Source organism: Diabrotica undecimpunctata, chromosome 2 (assembly GCF_040954645.1).
Source record: "Diabrotica undecimpunctata isolate CICGRU chromosome 2, icDiaUnde3, whole genome shotgun sequence".
Lineage (NCBI taxonomy): Eukaryota > Metazoa > Arthropoda > Insecta > Coleoptera > Chrysomelidae > Diabrotica > Diabrotica undecimpunctata.
Window position 1 is genome coordinate 96617469 of NC_092804.1, and position 19768 is coordinate 96637236.

The 19768-nt window shown below is 31.4% G+C and overlaps 1 protein-coding gene across 5 annotated transcripts in view; it reads left to right on the forward strand.

The window, feature by feature from the left end:
- LOC140434743 (uncharacterized) overlaps window positions 1-19768 on the forward strand; it is a 147762-nt gene that overhangs the window by 107962 nt on the left and 20032 nt on the right. For all 5 annotated transcript variants that reach the window (XM_072523236.1, XM_072523235.1, XM_072523232.1 and 2 more), the window contains 4 exons: window positions 3484-3691; window positions 8141-8362; window positions 14906-15395; window positions 18063-18381. In XM_072523236.1, the coding sequence (XP_072379337.1) occupies window positions 3491-3691; window positions 8141-8362; window positions 14906-15395; window positions 18063-18381 (1232 nt within the window). In that variant the 5' untranslated portion in view covers window positions 3484-3490. The remainder of the gene's footprint in view (window positions 1-3483; window positions 3692-8140; window positions 8363-14905; window positions 15396-18062; window positions 18382-19768) is intronic.

Sequence of the window (19768 nt, forward strand, 5' to 3'; positions counted from 1 at the left end):
GGTATTCTCTTTCCTTAACTTTTTCTGGTGACACTTCTTGAGCGTGACATTTTCTGCTATTTTTGAGGCAATAACAAATCTCAAAATTTTTAAAAATATTTATAAATTGACTGTACGCAAGGATTTGGTCTCCGTCAAAAAACACAAAAAATAAATCTACACACTTTGTCAAGAATTACCACCATAAAACCAATTTATTATTTGAACTTTTTCTGCGGTAAACTGACATGTTTATAAAAATAATCGGTCAACGGAGTCGGTTCGTGGAAAGTCGATGGCGCGCAGTGTTGCTATTTATAGAGTGTATATCAAATTTCAAACTTAACTTACTATACAAATCCTTTTTTGAGACGGATTACTTCTCTTTACTTTATAAATCACTATGTCTCTTTGCAACGTTAGTTATTTGTTTACACTCTTTTCTATTTCTGCATTTTGTTTTCCAGTTTGTTACGTTCATTGTGTTTATGTCCTCTTCTACTTGGTCCCACCATATCTTTCTGGGTCCTCTATTTCTTGGCCCAAATGGGATTCATCTTGTAATTATTTTTATCATTTTTGTCGGTGTCCTCCTGATTATGTGTCCCACCCATTCTAGTCGCCTTGTTTGTATATGTTTTACTATTGTTTCGCCTCGCATTTCTTGTTCTTTTCTTAATCGATCGCATACTTATTTCTCCTTCATTAGTTATCTTAGGTCCAAGGATTGATCTCATTATTTTTTTTCCAATATTCTCATATGGTTTTCATCATTTTTTGTTCATGTCGTCTTTGTAATTGCATAAGTAATTACTGGTCTGATCAATTTCTTGTACAAAATAATGTTTTAGACTTCGTCAAAAAATTTGGCAATTCAACACATTAACGAAAGTACAGTTCTGAAGCTATTTTCTTGTGGCATCTTAATGCAATTACTATTTTTTTTGGGAATAAGCCACAATTTAAGTTTAAAATCAGCTTATTTTTGACGTTTCGATTTCCACTTCGGAAATTATTCTCAAGATAAAAACTTTAATAAATTAAACAAATTTTTAATTCAAAATTCCGTTTAAATCTTCGTTCTGGTAGTCACCTAATATTTTCTCTGATTGTGCTTTTAGTTTCTGGTTTATCTACGATTTTGTACATTGTATTGAGAAGCGGTATTGCTCTATAATTAGAGCATTTGTCTTCCTTGTTCCTGAGAATCACTCAGAAACTAATGCATCCACTGAAATGGCAATGTTTCGGTTGTCATAGAAGTAACTCTCCCATCTCCTGTAGAAAACTTAGATAGTGATTCTTCCGTTGGATTATCTGTAGAATAAAATATTCTTGTTCACAGAGAATCAACCTCAACATCTCCGACAGAAAGGCTAGACCCTACTATTGGTGAAATGAAAGCTCCAGGAACATCTATTTCAAATGCTTTGTGTTTAGATAAAATGAGGTTTGGTAAGAAACAGTAGCAAATGAAACGTATCCAGTTCAATTGAATCGAGTATCGATATTTTCAGATACACCTTCAATCGGATGGGGGCCTTCTTTAAGAGTCACAACCTCTCTCTTGTTACAAAAGTAAGAATGCTGCAATGCTACGTCTTCTCTGTCCTTTTTTATGGTGTTGAATCGTGGACCTTGAACGAAGATATGTGCAGAAAACTGGAAGCATTTGAGATGTGGCTATATCGGAGAATACTTAAGATCCCGTGGACTGACTGAGTCATAAATGAGGAGGTCTTCGGAAGAATGAATAAGAACCGAGAAGTACTGACCACCATCAACTCTCGAAAGTTACAATTCTTCGTATGCGAAATGAATCCAGATATGCTCTCCTTTCCTTTTCCTGCAAGGAAAAATATTTGGAACACGAGGTCCAGGAAGAAGAATAACATCTTGGTTAAACAACCTCAGAATCTGGTTCAATACAACATCTGTGCAGCTTTTCCGCGCTGCTGCAGATAAGATAAAGATTGCCATGATGGTCGCCAACATTCGTAACGGATACGCACATAAAGAAGATCGATCGATATTTTGTTAGATGAGTCGTCCGACGACGATTATTTGCAGATTATGAAGTTTATTTCTGACAAGGATACTTTTTCTCTAGATGCCTTTATACTTGTAAGATTTGTGGTTTCTAGGAAACGAGAAATTTATTACATAGAAAAAATCTCCTTACAAGATGCCGATTTTGTTAAAGTTTGTTTGCCAAGTTAAATTCATAACGCGAAAAAAAGCAAATAACAGTTTTCTATTTACTGATATGGATTTCAGTTTTAGAAGAAGAAAACAAGATGTTGCAGGAGTGTTACCGACCTCTATCAGTCAAGGGACTTCAATAACTTCGAATGTGTTTTAAGTTCAAATTTAACTTTTCGTCTTTGAATGTGAGCTAATTTTTTGATCAAATTATTGACAATTAATTTTAGTTTACTTACCTACTATACAGTTTGGTGTTTAGCGTAATGGTAATAAAAAACCTTTTTTACTTATTTTAATTTTTTTTAAACTTTTTAACAAACTAGACCAGGGGCCGAATAATCCTTACATCATAGATGAATGTAACATACATACATACATCATTCGGCAATATATAAGAATAAAGTGTAAAATAATATCCCCCATTAACACTGAAAAGTGGAACAAATCGTCATTAGATATATTTTAGATTTTGATCGCCAAAGTCAAATGGGCCGAATGATCTCCGCTTTCCTATATCGTAAAATTGTTATTTTTTTATGAAAATAATAAAATAATTATGTATGGATAATAACAATATTACGTCAATAAAAGTTCTTAAGGATTTTAACATGTAATTGTATTGTTAATCTTTCGGCACTCCGAGATCCGAGTTTTCCAAGCCCAACTGAGATTCACTGATTGAAAGCTGCTTTTCAACTAAACTGTTAAATTTTCTTATGCAAAAAAAACAACTCATTTATCTAAAGTTTAAACCTAACGGTAATATTATCTATATTTCATTGACTTTATTAGTTTTTAAAGTTATGTGTCAAAAAAAAGAGAAATGTTGAAAAACGGTTTTTCAAATTTTGAACATATGTTAATGTTTAATGCACAGGTCAACTAATTGTAATTTTAATACTGGTATTCAATAGTATGGAACAAAAAATATCTCTAGGGCTTTTTTAAGATATTTAATGTTAAGGTTATGTAAAAAACAAGAAAAATGGGTTTTCTCAAATTTTAAGTATGCTCCTTCTTCGGAAAAAACTTATGTATCACTTTCCTAGATTATTTGCATTCATTAATTGATTGACCTGTTCTTCTAACTGTTGATTTATATACTTTTCATAGATTAGTGTTAAAATTTGATCCAATGTTGATGAACCCAAAAATACCTAAGTTTCAGCTTAGGATTGAGTAATTTAATTCTTAAATATAGTATTCTCAAGTAGACAGTTTCTTACAATTATACTGTACTATATTCTGTACAATTCGTTATACAATCTTTTAATATTTACAAGTTTTTTTTTGTTACAGATAAAAAATGAATTTTACTCCGTTTGGCGTGCCTTTAACGGCCGCGCTACCTGTGGCTACTCAATTTACCGCCGGAAAGATAACTCAAAACGTCACTACTCCTAACGGACAAGTAGTCGGTGTCTTACAGGGTGGTGAAAACGGTGTACACTACATACGTCCATTAGATACGAATGCCTTTGCTACTGCAGCCTCTCAACAAAACCAGGTAATGTGATAACTTTCGAGTAAGGTCGTTCAATTAGGGGGGGGGGGGGTAATGTTACGGTGCGTTACACGGGAGGAATAGGGGTTCGAACAACACGTAACATGCATTTTATGGTGCCCTACGATTTCTTTTGTCCATCTCTACAACGCAACCTCAAGAACAAAATATGTGCAACCGGTAAGATCAATTTTACGTCCCACATTAGTGCATCCCGCAGCGACTTGCTGCCAAAAGGGCAATTGAGCCCTTCTGTTCGCTACAATAAAACATTATCTAAGAATGCTTATTGGCTCCCCGAAGACGGAAGTTTATGCAAGTGGTTATGGCATAATTCCGGATTCCAGTATTGAAAGAATGTGAGTGGCTGACAAACTTGTGGACAGATGAGTAGTAACTCCAATTTAATTATTTTTTTAAATACCTACTTTTTTCCATTCTTATCAACAAAAGATTTAGGAACTTCATCAATAGAGTGACGACATACCCTGTAGCAGATATTGGATCTAATCACACCCCTTAATCGCCGATGCAAGAGTGAGACTAAAACGAATATAGAAAAAACATCAGCAAAAGAATTGTTGTATTTTTATTAATCTAATTTATTAATTATATTATTAGTTATTATTAATTATGTTAATATAATCTAATTATATATTAATTATGTAAATCTAACTTATCAAAGGTTCTACACTTATAACACTTACAAGTTTATTTAAAGTCTTTATTTGTACAATATAACTAATTTATTTCACACTAATAATTATATAATTTATCTACATTTATTACAATAAGTGCGTTACATTTTAAAAACTCTACGCGATGTTCAAAAACTAATAAAATGTCCCATATGTATGTATATATATATATATATATATATATATATATATATATATATATATATATATATATATATATATAAAGTAGTTAGGTATTATTGACTGACACGTTATGTAAAATAAAGTTTTATTTTGAGGTTGCAGTCATTAATAGGGCAGGAAAGTAAAACTCTTTGTTCTTTAATCAAGCTTTCGCAATTTGACATAAATCAAACATCAACATAATCAATGTCAAAATGAATTTTTACAAAATTAAATTAAATTGGAATATTGTACTTACATAACTGTATAATTTTTAAAATAAGTTAAGTTTTAATGTTTTGCAAATTTGAAAATTTAATGGATTAACCTCATGTTGTAAGTTTTTTTACTAGTTTTATACAATGCTATTTAGTTCTAATTTCGTTGTATTTACTGATACCATATTTTAGCATATCCTGAAGAAGCAAATAAATTTTGCGAAAGCTTGATTAAAGAACAAAGAGTTTTACTTTCCTGTCCTATTAATGACTGCAACCTCAAAATAAAACTTTATTTTATATATATATATATATATATATATATATATATATATATATATATATATATATATATATATAATGCCGTTAATCGAGAATTACAGCGAAGAATCGATGACCTTCCTTCGAAGGAATTCAATCAAAAGCAGGTTTTTTATATCTTAGGGGTTAGAAAAGACGAATGGGTTAGAAATAATATGTTTACAGTTTTATGCGTCATAATATTTATCGTAACAGAATTTTACTATTTTAGATGTCAAAAAAGTAGAATATAAAATGATGTAAAAACAATTACATAAAAGAAATGAGAACAACCAAAAATGTTGAGACAACATAGAAATTATTTCGTTAACATTATGACATATGATTCGTGATCATAATAGAAGAACATAGTGTAACTAATAAGTTCAATGGATGACGAAAGAAATAATATACAGCGTTCCACGTTAAGAAAATATCATTGCGGAGATAGGGCCATGTATTTCTTATGGACGATAGAAGCGCAGCGATGCCACGATGAACACAAGCACGGTCCAGGGTTGTATAATTTGTATTTTCGTTTTCACAGACATGAATTAAATAATTGTTTTTTAACGTAATTGACCAAAAGTGTCCATTCGAAACAAGAGATGAAAAGTAGGGAAATGATTTTAATTAAATTAATAGTATTTACAAAAGATAATTTTATTTTATCTTATGTTAATTATAGTAACGACAGTTTATTTGTTTTTCGGTAAGAATATCATATACCATGAATCATAGAAATCAGTAGAAAATTTTGTTTAGTTAAATCATGCACTTTGCCGGCTATTAAAGATTTAAAAGCAAATAAACGGACCGCTTGGAATGCGTATATCTAATTACTAATTGCAACTTAAAATAATAGGGTGTGCGTATGTCAGCGATTTTATGTCGTTCTCTGAGACTCCATAATGATAATAAGGCTTTGTGGTTCTTCAGTTGTTATTCTGACTTTACAGTTAAATGTTAATTGAAAATGGAAATTCGAAAAATATATCGACAATCTAGTAAACCGCATGCCTGAGAGTTTTGGCAACACTGATCTCCATAAGCCTAATGTTATTTTCTTAACGTGAAACGCTCCATAGACCTTTTTGAATAAAGAAGGCAATATAAGGACAAGGCAGACGAATACAGAAAAAACAAAACAAAGAGCAATAAAACAAAAAATACGAGCAGCTACAGAAAAGTGGCTTTAGAAACGCAAGAATTAGAAAACAGGCATGATCTGTTCAATTTGGAACACAAGAAATTACGTGAAATTTTGGCCTGTATAATAGGAAAAACACTAATAATCTAGTAGAGAATGCCGGAAAAGTTATCATTGATGGAAAGAGAAATATTTGAAACATTGAGTAATTATATAACTGAATTGTTCCGAGATGACAAAACAAACATACAGAGCAATGTAAGTCAAGAAGGGCCTGAAATTTTATAATCTGAATTTCACATCATGCAATAAAATCAGTCAAAACCAAGAAAGAAACTGGACCGGACCACATCTCAGCTGAACTCTTAAAAGTAATACAAGGGAATCACATCAGTGATTTAGGTAAGCTTTTTAATGGTGTATAATCAGCTGGCAAAATATGCGACGAATACGGAATAATTAGTCAGATGAGCCACACATTGGAAAACATTTTTCTTTGCATTATTCATGACAAAATAGACCTATATGAAACCCAGTTTAGATTTAGGAATGCGCTTAAATGTAGTCGCGACAAACGTAAAGGTATTTATGTGGCTTTCATCGATTACGAAAAGGCTTTCGTTAGGGCCTGGAACGCTTTTGAACATATTAAGCATAAAAAGTCATTGATAGTAAAGATCTACGTATGATTCTTCTTCTTATGGTGCCTATCCGTTACGGATGTTGGACACTAACATGGCTATTCTGACTTTGTTGACTGCTGCCCTGAAAAGTCCGGTAGTGGTTAAGTTAAACCATTTTCGCAGGTTATGCAGCCAGGATATTCTTCTTCGTCCTGCACCTCTTTTCCCATGCACTTTACCTTGAATTATGGTCCGAAGTAGGTTGTATCGTTGTTCATTGCGCATTATATGGGCCAGGTATTCTACGTATAATAGAAAACTTTATTGAAAGTAGTCGTACGAGCCAATGGGAGATTAATCAACGAATGTTACATTCATAGAGGCGTCAAATAGGAATGCCTTCTACCACGCTGTCATTTAATAACAATTTTAATATACTTTTTAAAACAGGCTTTGCAAAATGAATATTTTGGGAGTGAAAATTAGTGGTGAACTAATTAATAATAGATACGCGGACGACACTGTTTTCTTATTCGATAGTCTCAAGGGCACTCTAGAGTTGTTGCATTGCGTAAACACGACAGAAAGAGAGATGGGTCCAAAAATGAATGTTTTTAGGACAAAATTTATTATTTCAGTCGCCAACCTCATGACAATACTGCCCTATATATAGATCAACAAAAGGTAAACTCAAGGGCCGCAGATAAATTAGAAGGAAGATGTCATGGCTTAAGAACAAGGAATAAGCAGTGCTGCACAACTATTTCGATTAGGTGAATACCGTGAAAAAGTCGCCAATGTAATTGCCAACGTTAGAGATAACTAATATTGCACCGAACGAAAGAGATTGATCGATCGATTGATTGATTGAAGATCTTGATTGTATTTTTAATTTTTGGTTAATAATACTATTTTAATTTGAATAAAATGTTTTATTTTAGTTACATTTCCGTTTCTAATTGTATTGCCAAATGTAAAAAATATGTTAGTTTATGAGTTTATTATTAAAAAAGTTAAAATAGAAGAATGAATGAAAAGAACCATAAAGATGAAGCCAAAAATGTAAATAAGGATGGAGTAAGGAATTGTCACTTTTGGGTAAAAATGCTCAATTATGTGTTACGTAACGTTTAGGTAGGGGGAGGGGATCTAAAATATTACGGTGCGTTACATGGAGGGGGGGTCAAAAATATTCAAAAACTACGTTACATAATACTTGAACGCCCTCTAAAGTTTTGACAGTTCTTTGTGTCCAAGATTATATTTGTTCTCTAAGACTATTTTGCTTGTGTTTATTTCAGGGAACACAAATCATAACGCTGCCTATAACAATGCCAGGTGCTAAACCTGGGGACCCCCAACAAACTGTGCAGATACAAGTAGTGAATCCTCAGCCGACGCCCGTATCCCAAGCAAGTCCTGTTAGTTCACCCAAGTATCAGATTTCTCAAATACCGATGTTCAGTCAAGGTGCTACTGTACTAACTGTTGCCTATAATTCCAACCAGGAAGGAATCCAAATTGTAAGTACAAATTTATACAGTGAACAGAAAAACTATAACACTTAGTATTTCATAAACAATGCTGTTTTGTAAAAATGCAACTTTAACAGTAAAAATAGTATAATGTTTCTTGTCCTAAAAAAACCAATAAATCATAGAAAGACCTAGAATATAAAATATTTGAGAGATCACTGGCAAATAATGAATAGGATCATAGTGTGATCGAGATTTAAAGAAGTGTAAAATTATAAGTTTTAAATTGTGTTCCCAGTAAAAATAATAAAGTGAAATGAAAACGGATTGCTAAATGAAAACAGTGCATTGCTTATAAATAAAATTCTATGGATCAGGAAGATGAAATAAAAAACTGATAAAATCAAATCGCTGCATCCCCAAATCTAGCTGAAAGGATCACCTAATCAAGCTGCGTAATGCTGAACACAGATAAGTTTATAACAATGTCAATTGACTACTAAAACCTGAGTTAGGAAAAATGGAAGAATGGATCCAAAACAGCGCTTCCACTTTTTTATGTAGAACTAAAAGCTAAATCGAATAATAAAGACATATAAAGTAAGAGTACTCCAAAACATGATTGTATCCTTTAAACCACCACATCCCAAGCGTCAGGTACCCCAATGTACCAATTGTCAACGCTACGGCCACACAAAAAATTCTGCAAACCTGCCTGTAAGATGCGTAAAGTGTGCAAGTAATCACCATACTTTAAATTGTCCACGCAAGGAACGCAGCAAAAGCTTACAGGGAGTACTTTGTATGGGAAACCATCCGGCCAACTATAAGGGCTGCATCGTGTACAAACAAATACAACAAGAAAAATTACCCCAGCTTAGGAAGAAACCACAGGCACCAAGGAAACTAGCAATCGAACAGTAATCCCTGGTGTTTCTTACGCTCAAAAAACTTCAGGAAATAGTCACGACTGAAATTACAAACAAAGTGATGTAAGCTCAAACCAAAGCTTAAAGAAGTAAAACAGATAATAAAAATGAGATAAACCTCAATAAAGCGCCATCTTATTACAGTTAAGGTCCTTCAAGAACTAACCCATGATTGCTACAGAATAATTAATATCATCTTCAGTGCTATGTTAAGTCTGCAAAATATGTCAAATGCAAAATATGTCAAAATATGTAAATATGCAAAATATGTCAAATCATACCGACCGATTAGTTTACTCCAAGTCATTTTCAAGGTTTTTGAAAAACTTCTGTTGAGAAAAATCAAACCAATATTGGACAAAAAGTATCTTATACCTGGCCATCAATTCGGATTTCGTAACCAACACGCTACAATAGAACAAGTTCACAGATTATACACAACAATAAGAACTAGTCTCGAAAACAAGCAACACTGTACTACAGCCTTTTTAGATGCCTCTCAAGCTTTTGACAAGGTGGGGCACACAGCACTTCTGTACAAGTTAAAGAAAAACCTACCTTACATTTATTTCAAACTGCTTAAATAATACCTTACATAAAACAGATATCTAGTAAGGTATAGTGAAGCCTTTACAAAACTCTACTCCATCATACCTGGTGTACCTCAGGGTAGTGTGCTCGGACCGATTTTGTACCTGATATACAGGGTGGTCCTTAAGTAATTATACAAAAAGAAACAATATATTCTACACTTTAAAATATTACCAGCAGCAGAAAAGGCAACTTACTTTAACAAAATGTTGGTATTAAGAAATATACAGGATCTTAAAATAGAAATTTAAAATTTTATTTTTCTCTATAACTTTCATGTTTATAAACATTTATGTATAAAAATTTACAGCTGGGTGCTATTGAGTATAAAAAATTATAATTTGATGTATACTTTGATGTAGCTGATAGAGGGCGCACGTATGCCATATATGTGGCATACATTTGAGTTTAACTTTTTTGCTCTTCAAGTTAGCTCTATTTTTGTAAACAAATATTAAAGATACATTATTTTAACAAAAAAAGGGTATACTTCTTAATAACTTCAAAACTCAACAGTTTTCGAGTTAATCGTATTTTATAAATCAGCTGCATAATAATTCTTAGTTGTTATATTGGTGGGATAAAGCACTATGGATAAGTATAATTAATAGTTTATTCTTATTAAAATAACTCAAAGATGAACATCACACAATGCTTTTTTCTGGCTACTAAACGTCTTATTGAAACGAAGCTTCTATCTTCTTCTTTAGGTGCCGTGTCGGTATTCAGACGTTGGCCGTCATCATGTTCACAATTATCTGAAACCTTCTCTGTCGCTTCTATAAGCTTCTATACTGGCGTTGTATTGCTTTTTCTCTATAGTAAAATTCTGAGGCGAGCGACACGGAAGAAGCACCACGAGACGGCGTCACGGAATGCCGGTCTTCACATCGATTTACTACTCTCTATAAATTTGTTTCTAGTCATCATATATTTTTTAATGTTATGTATGTGTTTAGAATAATGACCTTGGTTTAGACCAATTGGTCAGCTCAAAATTGTATTAAAATTATCATTTCCATAGATACAATCTCCTAGCTTTAACTGAGATGCATTATGTTTTAATAATAACTAATACTAAATGCTAAAACTAAATACTAATACTAACTATATGTAAATACATTTTTTTTTCGCAGCGCTAAGACCTAAACCCGATTCAACACCTCGGAGGTTTAAGCCCTCTTTATGTTTTGTTTTTCATGTATGTATTTTTTTGTATCTATTTTTTTTATTTATTTTTTTTATTATATATAATTATTTTATTCTTATTCTTTTTTTAATACTTTTTTTTATTTATTTTTGTTTTTTTTTTAATATCTATTTTCATATTTATTAGATGGTTATAAACAATTTTGTAAAAATTTATATTACGTGTACATAGAATGGCATTTAAATCGATGGGGAGAGTAGCTCCTGATGTTTGTAGATTTTTGTATAATGTTTGGTTTAGCATCTGGAAGTTTGCACAATCGAAAATCACATGTTCTAATGTACCAAACTCTCCGCAAGAGCACTTTTGAGAATTGACCAACCCGAGTATACTTTTGACCAACCTTTGTGGGATGGATGTAAACCTTGTTCCTTGCTCTCCTTTAAGGTCTTAATGAAGTGCCGATTTGTAATACCGTAAAACCACGGTTTTCTATGAACTGTTGGTTGGATATCATGAAATCTTATACCTTTCAACGGGATGTCATATTCCTGTTGCCACTGTTCCATTTTTTGATGTTTATAAATTCCTTTCAAACTATAATCAAATTTTCATTTTAAATATCTTATTTATTTTTATATAATAATTAAATTTACTATTAAATTATAATATTGATCAAATATCAAATTTATATTTTATCTATAATTTAATATTTAGTCTGGCTTTGACGGGTCTGACAAAAGTACACAACGTATGCTTTATTGATACGTTAGCAGGTGGCGTTACTAGCAAACATAATAATTTATTTAATTATTTTAATATAATATAATTTGTTTAAAATATAAATAATAAATACAGAGTAAAACTGCTTGATTAAATTTTAAAAATATTTAAATTTTAAAAATATAGTAAACATAGTAGGAAGCTTCGCTCTAGTCTACAGTGCCAGCTACTGTACCTTTCCCCTTTTTTTGTAGCCAGTTTTGATGTCAGTAGATCCCAATGCAGTAGGCGAAATTTTCAGCATACATAGTAGGCTGATGTCACGAATGCTTTTCACAACTAAAAATAAGTCTTGTCTCCATTAATTAGCGATTTTTGTAATATCTAGTTTATTTTGGTTTATTAAAGAGAAGCAAAAGAGAGGCATAATACTTTTGCTAATATGGATATGAGGGATATACCGTGAGCGTTTTCATATTCCATAAAACATTTTATACCTGTGCAAAATCTATTACCAGCAGATGTACCTTTAAGATGCAGATTTGCAAATGATATTCGAAACAGGCAAAATCTTGACCACTCTTTCGTCGATAGAATGTTATTTACGGACGAAGCTACATTAACACGCCATGGTGTTTATAATTTAATTAATTTAACATAATAATTTTTCTAATATGGATATGAGATGTATGATTGCTATTTATTGTTAGCAACACTTTAACTGGCGTGCTGCGAAAATGGAATATTGAAAAAGAATCAAAAACAGAAAATCATTACTCCTGATCAAGAACATGGTTCGTGTTGAAGATGATTCTCAAGTAAGTACCAACACGACGTTTATCTTCAGCGTTAGGAATCAGCAAAACTTCAGTTTTAAAAATCCTACAGCATGAGCATTTTCACTCTTACCATTTTACACCTGTGCAAAATCTATTACCAGCAGATTTACCTTTGAGATGCAGATTTGCAAATGATATCCGAAACAGCAAAATCTTTACCACTCTTTCATCGATAGAATATTATTTACAGAAGAAACTACATTGACAGCCCATGGTGTTTTTAATTTAAGGAACAATTATTTCTGGGATACTGAATATCCTTATGTTAAGAAATAAAGGCATTTGGCTATAAATTTTAAATAAGGGTATCATGTAGAATCATTTTTAATCGTATTTTAGGGCCGTGCGAGTTACCTCGTAATTTGAAAGGTGAGAAATATTTACATTTTTTATAAAATGATTTTATTGATGTGTTGAATTGCCATTAAACTTAAAGCAAAATATGTGGTTTATGCAAGGGTGCACCATCACATTATACGAGGGCTGTGAGAACATACTTAAATACCAACTTTTCTGAAAGTTGGATTGGTCGTGGTAGTCATTTTCCGTGGCCACCACGTAGCCCAGAATTTAATTCGCTCGATTTTGGTATACGGAACGCATTAAAACAACGTGTCTATAAGAATCCCATAAACATTCACAATCAACTTTGGGAAGAAATAAATACTACAGTAGTTTCTTTTGAACCAATGATGCTATTTAATATAAGACGATCTTTTATGGAACGTATTGATAATGCATTGAAGAAAATGGTGGGCATATCAAACACTTATTTAATTTAACTATTTCTTAATTTGGTTTGTAAATAACATGTTTTGATTACGACTAATTTAATTTAAAACGTGTAATGCTTGATTTTTAAAATCCTATTACCCTCTTATTTTGTTAAATCATATTATTAATTATCCTACTGATATATTTATTTTCTTTAATACTTCGTTAACTTTTTATTAACTCTTAACTTTTACTAACTATTTTATTAACTCTAGTTAAAATTCAGTAGTATTGATGTTTTTGTCCATTTACCTTCATTGCCTGGAGTAATTGCGTTAAATCAAAATTATGCAGCTTATTTGTAAAATGCGATTCACTCGAAAACTGTTGAGTTTTGATGTTATTAACAGGTATACTTTTTTTTTTGTTAAAATAATGTATCTTTAATATTTTTTAACACAAATAGCGCTAACTTAAGAGCAAAAAAGTTGAGCACAAATTTATGCCACATATATAGCATATGTGGCGGCTTCTATCAGCTACATCAAAATGTCCGTCAAATTATAATTCCTCCTGCCCAAAAGCATCCAATTGTTAATTTTTATCCATAAATATATACAAACGTGACAGTTATAGCGAAAAATAAAATTTTAAATTTCCACTTTAACACCCTGTATCTTTGTTAATATCAACATTTTATTAAAGCAAGTTGGCTTAAATCGTAATATTTTAAAGTGTTGAATCTACCGTTTCTTTTTGTACAATTACTTAAAGACCACCCTGTATAGGTCTGACTTACCAACAAGCAATAACCTTCCGCTTGCAACATTTGCAGATGATACTGTTTTTTTAACATCTCATAGTAATCCAGTAATAGCATCAGAGATACTGCTACTACATCTAAACAAAACTAATGAAAGGTTTAAACTCTGGAGAATTAAAGTAAATCCCTCAAAATCCACACATATCACATTTACTCTAAGAAGAGGTATATGTCCACAAGTTAACCTCGATGGACATCCTTTACTCCAAAAGGATGACATAAAATATCTAGACATTCATCTGGATAAGCCAATATTTGTGTTCTGATGCTTTGGTCACTGGACCTTACATCTCTCTGACATTGTAGAGAGAAACAAAGACAAACAATTTTACTTATTGTTTTTATCGTGAAATGTGTGTAAAATCTTAATGTTAAAAAAAACTCCCACTAGAAATACAACTTCACAAATTGTCCGTTTAGCTAAATAGAGTCACCCTTCATCCATCAATTTTGTTGGTTTTCCATATTTCATGAATACACACATTACCAAGTATTCAACTCTCCCCATCTTTCTAACATTCATAGACTTAGAACTTATTAAACACTTTCTATTTCACAGGTACCAAATATTGGTTTTTAACATGTAGGTCCTTATTATTCGTATTTCTTCACTCAAAAGCCATTGTTCTACTCCCTGTACCCAGGCATCTGGGTTACCTCAAATACCCTGTTCGGTTGCAGAAATGTTAAATAAACTAGATAGCATAATATCATATTTATTTATTGATTTATTCAACTGGTAATATCTAATAGCCGAAAAATTTCGCTTTCACCAAATCACTAGCCTATTGATAAATAAGTAATATTTAAAATTAATTTTAGTTGGATGGCCAAAATGGTGTACCAGAGGGCATGACAGTAGTTGCAGCGCTCCAACCTCAGGACATACAATTAATTCAAACTCATGCAACTGAACTAGAGAAAAACGATAAGGAGCAACAACCTTCAGTGGCGTTGATCAAAAGCGAGCTTAAAGACACTGAAGAAACGGCAGCTTCTATTTCAGTTCCCACTCAATATTTACAAACGACAAATCTGCACGAGTACATTCAAAAAATGCAAAATACAACGTTACCTCTCAGTCTACAACAGTTCTTAAAGTTTAACACTACAGATATTAAGAGGGAGATAATCTCGGAAGATGGATTGATTGAAGCAGTGAGTATCGCTGCTCCTGACGCTAATGGCCATCTGATCATGCAAGATGTAGGAGAGATGGAGACTGAGGAGAACCCAGATGATTCCAACGACAAAGGAAAAAAGAAAAAAAAATATAAAAAGAAACCTCCGAAGCCAAAAAAACCTAAACCAGGTATGTTTTTTATATTAGTAGTAATTATCAGAAAATTATGTCGACAAATATTATTGTAGTTCGGAAGGCATTTTGTTGCGGCATTTTATTATATTATATATTGTATTACTTACTATGTTTAATTAGAATTAACCACAGTTTCAGTTAAAAACACGTTTATTTTGACGTTGCGATGTCTGAAGTAGAAGTCGTAACGTCAAAATAAACTTAAAATACTAACCCAAACAAATGCAGGTCATCGTTATGCGCTCTGTTCCCGCAATCTTCTAGTGATATATCATCGAACTGTATTGGTTGCTCGGGCCGTGAGTCGGGCTACGCCCAATTTGGCGACTTGGTAACTTGGCACTCGAGGATGTGAGCCAATCTGGCCTGTTTTTTGGTTTTTGTTAGTATTTTTTGTGGCTTGCGCCTTTTGTTAGTATTTTATTGATTTTTTGATTGCCGAAGCTGTTTTTTGGGTTTTCTGTTTGTTTTTTTTTGAGGCTGTCTGAAACATAAAACATCAAAATAATAAATTGTGCCTTGAACGCCCGGTTGTCGTCGGTGGATAGAGCTACGATTGTCTAGATGTTGGCCAATGTTTGCTGCTTTGGTCTTCTATGCTTCCATCTATGGAACGCATCATACCTTAATATCTCTCGCAATATCGGGCTTGAGTGGTTTTATTACTCAGCGAATTTTGTACTGCTTTTTCTTCCATTGTACCCTTATTTGGTTCACTTTTCTGAACAGGAATCATTCAGCAACGTATCTGGGCACATTTGAGGCTGTTGTTGTAAGCTGCTGGTATCTTCTTCTTATTGCTGTACTTATGTGTCCCTATGCGAGAGATGCATATGTAATTATTGGTAAAATGATGCCGTTTATCATATATATATATATATATATATATATATATATATATATATATATATATATATATATATTTAACGTGATTATTTCGACCAAAAAACAATTTATAAATATGTTGGAAATATCGGGTATGTGGTCTATATTAAATAAAAAAATCTTTGTTTTTTCTAAAGCTCAATATTTCGCCATTTATTTGATAGCTTCATCGGGAGTAACTGTAAAAAACAAACATTTCAAAACACTGACGTACACTTAGATTTACAATACTTACAGAAATTAAAAGATTATACACATAAATAAAATTGAATACTAACATAACATTGTTGATAAAACTGTACATTTAATAAAATGCATTAATTTATATTTAAATGGGAATAAGCCACAATTAAAGGTTAAAATACGTTTATTGACGTTTCAATTTCCACTTCGGAAATCGTTCTCAAAATACAAACATTAGTAAATTTAAAATATCTTTGAGCACGTTCGTTAATAATAAATAAGATGGAACAAGTAAAAATTATTTCAAAATGCAAAAAATAACAATGTAAGAAATTCCTACTATAACTATTCCTCTAATGTTTTCTTACATTGTTATTTTTTGCATTTTGAAATAATTTTTACTTGTTCCATCTTATTTATTGTTAACGAACGTGCTCAAAGATATTTTAAATTTACTAATGTTTGTATTTTGAGAACGATTTCCGAAGTGGAAATTGAAACGTCAATAAACGTATTTTAACCTTTAATTGTGGCTTATTCCCATTCAAAGAATTTTAACATGCATTTTATTAAATGTACAGTTTTATCAACAATAATGTTATGTTAGTATTCAATTTTATTTATGTGTATAATCTTTTAATTTCTGTAAGTATTGTAAATCTAAGTGTACGTCAGTGTTTTGAAATGTTTGTTTTTTACAGTTACTCCCGATGAAGCCATCAAATAAATGGCGAAATATTGAGCTTTAGAAAAAACAAAGATTTTTTTATTTAATATAGACCACATACCCGATATTTCCAACATATTTATATATATATATATATATATATATATATATATATATATATATATATATATATATATATATATATATATATATAAATATATATATAATATGCTTGTGTGGTTTTTTCATATTGTTCTTTTTAGATGAACTGATGATGCTTTCTGATTAAGAAAGCGAAACGTCTTCAATAAATAGATGAAGTAGCCATCAACTTTGTCTTTTTTCCCCACCTTTTGACCGAAAAAACCCACCACTCTTCTGAGTGATCCTTAATTTATATATATATATATATATATATATATATATATATATATATATATATATATATATATATATATATATATATATATATATATATATATATAATTAGTATTTCTTGGGTTTCAATAAGTAATATTAAATTTGGGACTAGATTTTATTGTGCCATTTAATTCATTTCGACAGTTTACCCTTGCCTTTGTTGTCAAGATTTTAAAATGTACAAGATTTTGAACAAAAAGTTATTGTAAAATATATTAAAAAAAAATTACCAACACGTACAGCGAGATGCTGATATTAATGAAATTGACAGAGAAAAAAACTTACGTTTTTGGTAAGTTTTTTTTTATATATTTTACTATATATTTTTGTTCTCAATCTTACACATTTTAGAATCTTGAAAAAGGCAAGGGTTACGTGCCGACACGATGTTTTCTTTGCAATCATAACCTGAGATCTAGACTGTACAAGTTTGTATTATTTTCGTTAATGTATTTCGTACTTTATTCATACGTGTTTCTATATATCCTTTTTATTATAATGTTCAGGTCAAGTACACATTGCTACAGCTCTCGATGGCACCACTCTCTTCTGCTGTCCAGAATGTCACATGGCGTATCCACAAAAAGAGCTCCTCGAACAACACTTGGTGGGCCACAAAATCGAGCGACGTTTCATCTGTGACATTTGTGGAGCTGGTTTGAAACGCAAGGAACACTTAGAACGACACAAGTTGGGTCACAATCCGGAACGACCTTTCGTCTGTTCAGTCTGTATGAAAGGGTTCAAGAGGAAAGAACATCTCAACTTACATTTTGTTATTCATTCGGGAGAGAAGACGGAAATATGTGGAGAATGTGGCAAAGGGTAAGTTATATATTTTTGTTAAAATAGTCATATATTCGATCGCTGTTATCTCTTCTTCATTTATTATACTAATGAATTCACATTCATTTTAAATAATGAAGCCAATATTTCAAATTAGATTTAGTAGCTATAAACAAGTCGTTCAGAACTTCATTTTGTGCATTTTATTACGATATGTTTTATGAAAATGGCACATTACAACTTTGGATTATTTCTTAGTGATGTATCCATTTGTTGGCCTGTTGTACCGTAACTGTGTGATAAATAATACCTAGTTGAAAAGGTTAGAATGTTTACTATTCCATTGTCCAAAAGTTGGTTTAACTAAAAGAACCTTTCTTTTCAACATTTATTGGCACTTTTATCAACTAATTAATTTCTTTTTATATCTAATGGCATGAAAACAAAAAGATGATTCGTTAGTTCCACAACTTCTGCTTCCACAACTTTTTTTTTATTAATTTGTGATTGATTGGATCTGTAATTATAGGGAACTAGGTTCCTGAATTTATAAATAACTGAGTCATATAATATATATACCCTCCTCATTCATTGAGTCCTTGTCAGGGCGTGGTGTCATTCTAAATATTGTTAGTTTGCTGTCTTCATTGGCTGCGATGCTGCGAAATGTATATATATATATATATATATATATATATATATATATATATATATATATATATATATATATATATATATATATATATATATATATATATATACTCGGAGAGTGGTGGGGTTTTCGGTCAAAAGTTGGAGAAAAAAGACAAAGAAGTTGGCTACTTCATCTATTTATTCAAGACGTTTCGCTCTCTAATCAGAAAGCATCATCGGTTCATCTAAAAAGCACAATATGAAAAACCAAACATCCATAGACAAGTCAATATAAATGTGTTAGCTCAAAAAGACATGTAGCAGTCAATGGTATAAAATATAAAGAAGCTTAAGATAATGGACATCAATAATTAGTTGTATAAACAATAAATTGAAACTAGATATAGTTTACAATTTGATTTCAACATAGCACAACAAAAGTACATTTTAGTTTTAAATTACATGTACAAAAACCACATGATTTTTGTACATGTAAACCATGTGGTTTTTGTACATGTAATTAAAAAAAGTATATAAAAAACTTATGTAAAAAATAAGTATTTGTCGAGAACTAACAAGATCATGAGATCACACTTCCAACAGTATAATATTATTTAATTTAATTTTTATTGAATTAGTAATATTACTAATTACTTTTTATAATTTTTTTCAAAAAGTAATACATCCAAATGATAGGGGTAAATCTGAATATGAATAACATATCTGAAGTCAAAGTAGAACGAGCTGTAGACCTTCTAATGGCTTTACATAATAATCATATAGCTTACACATT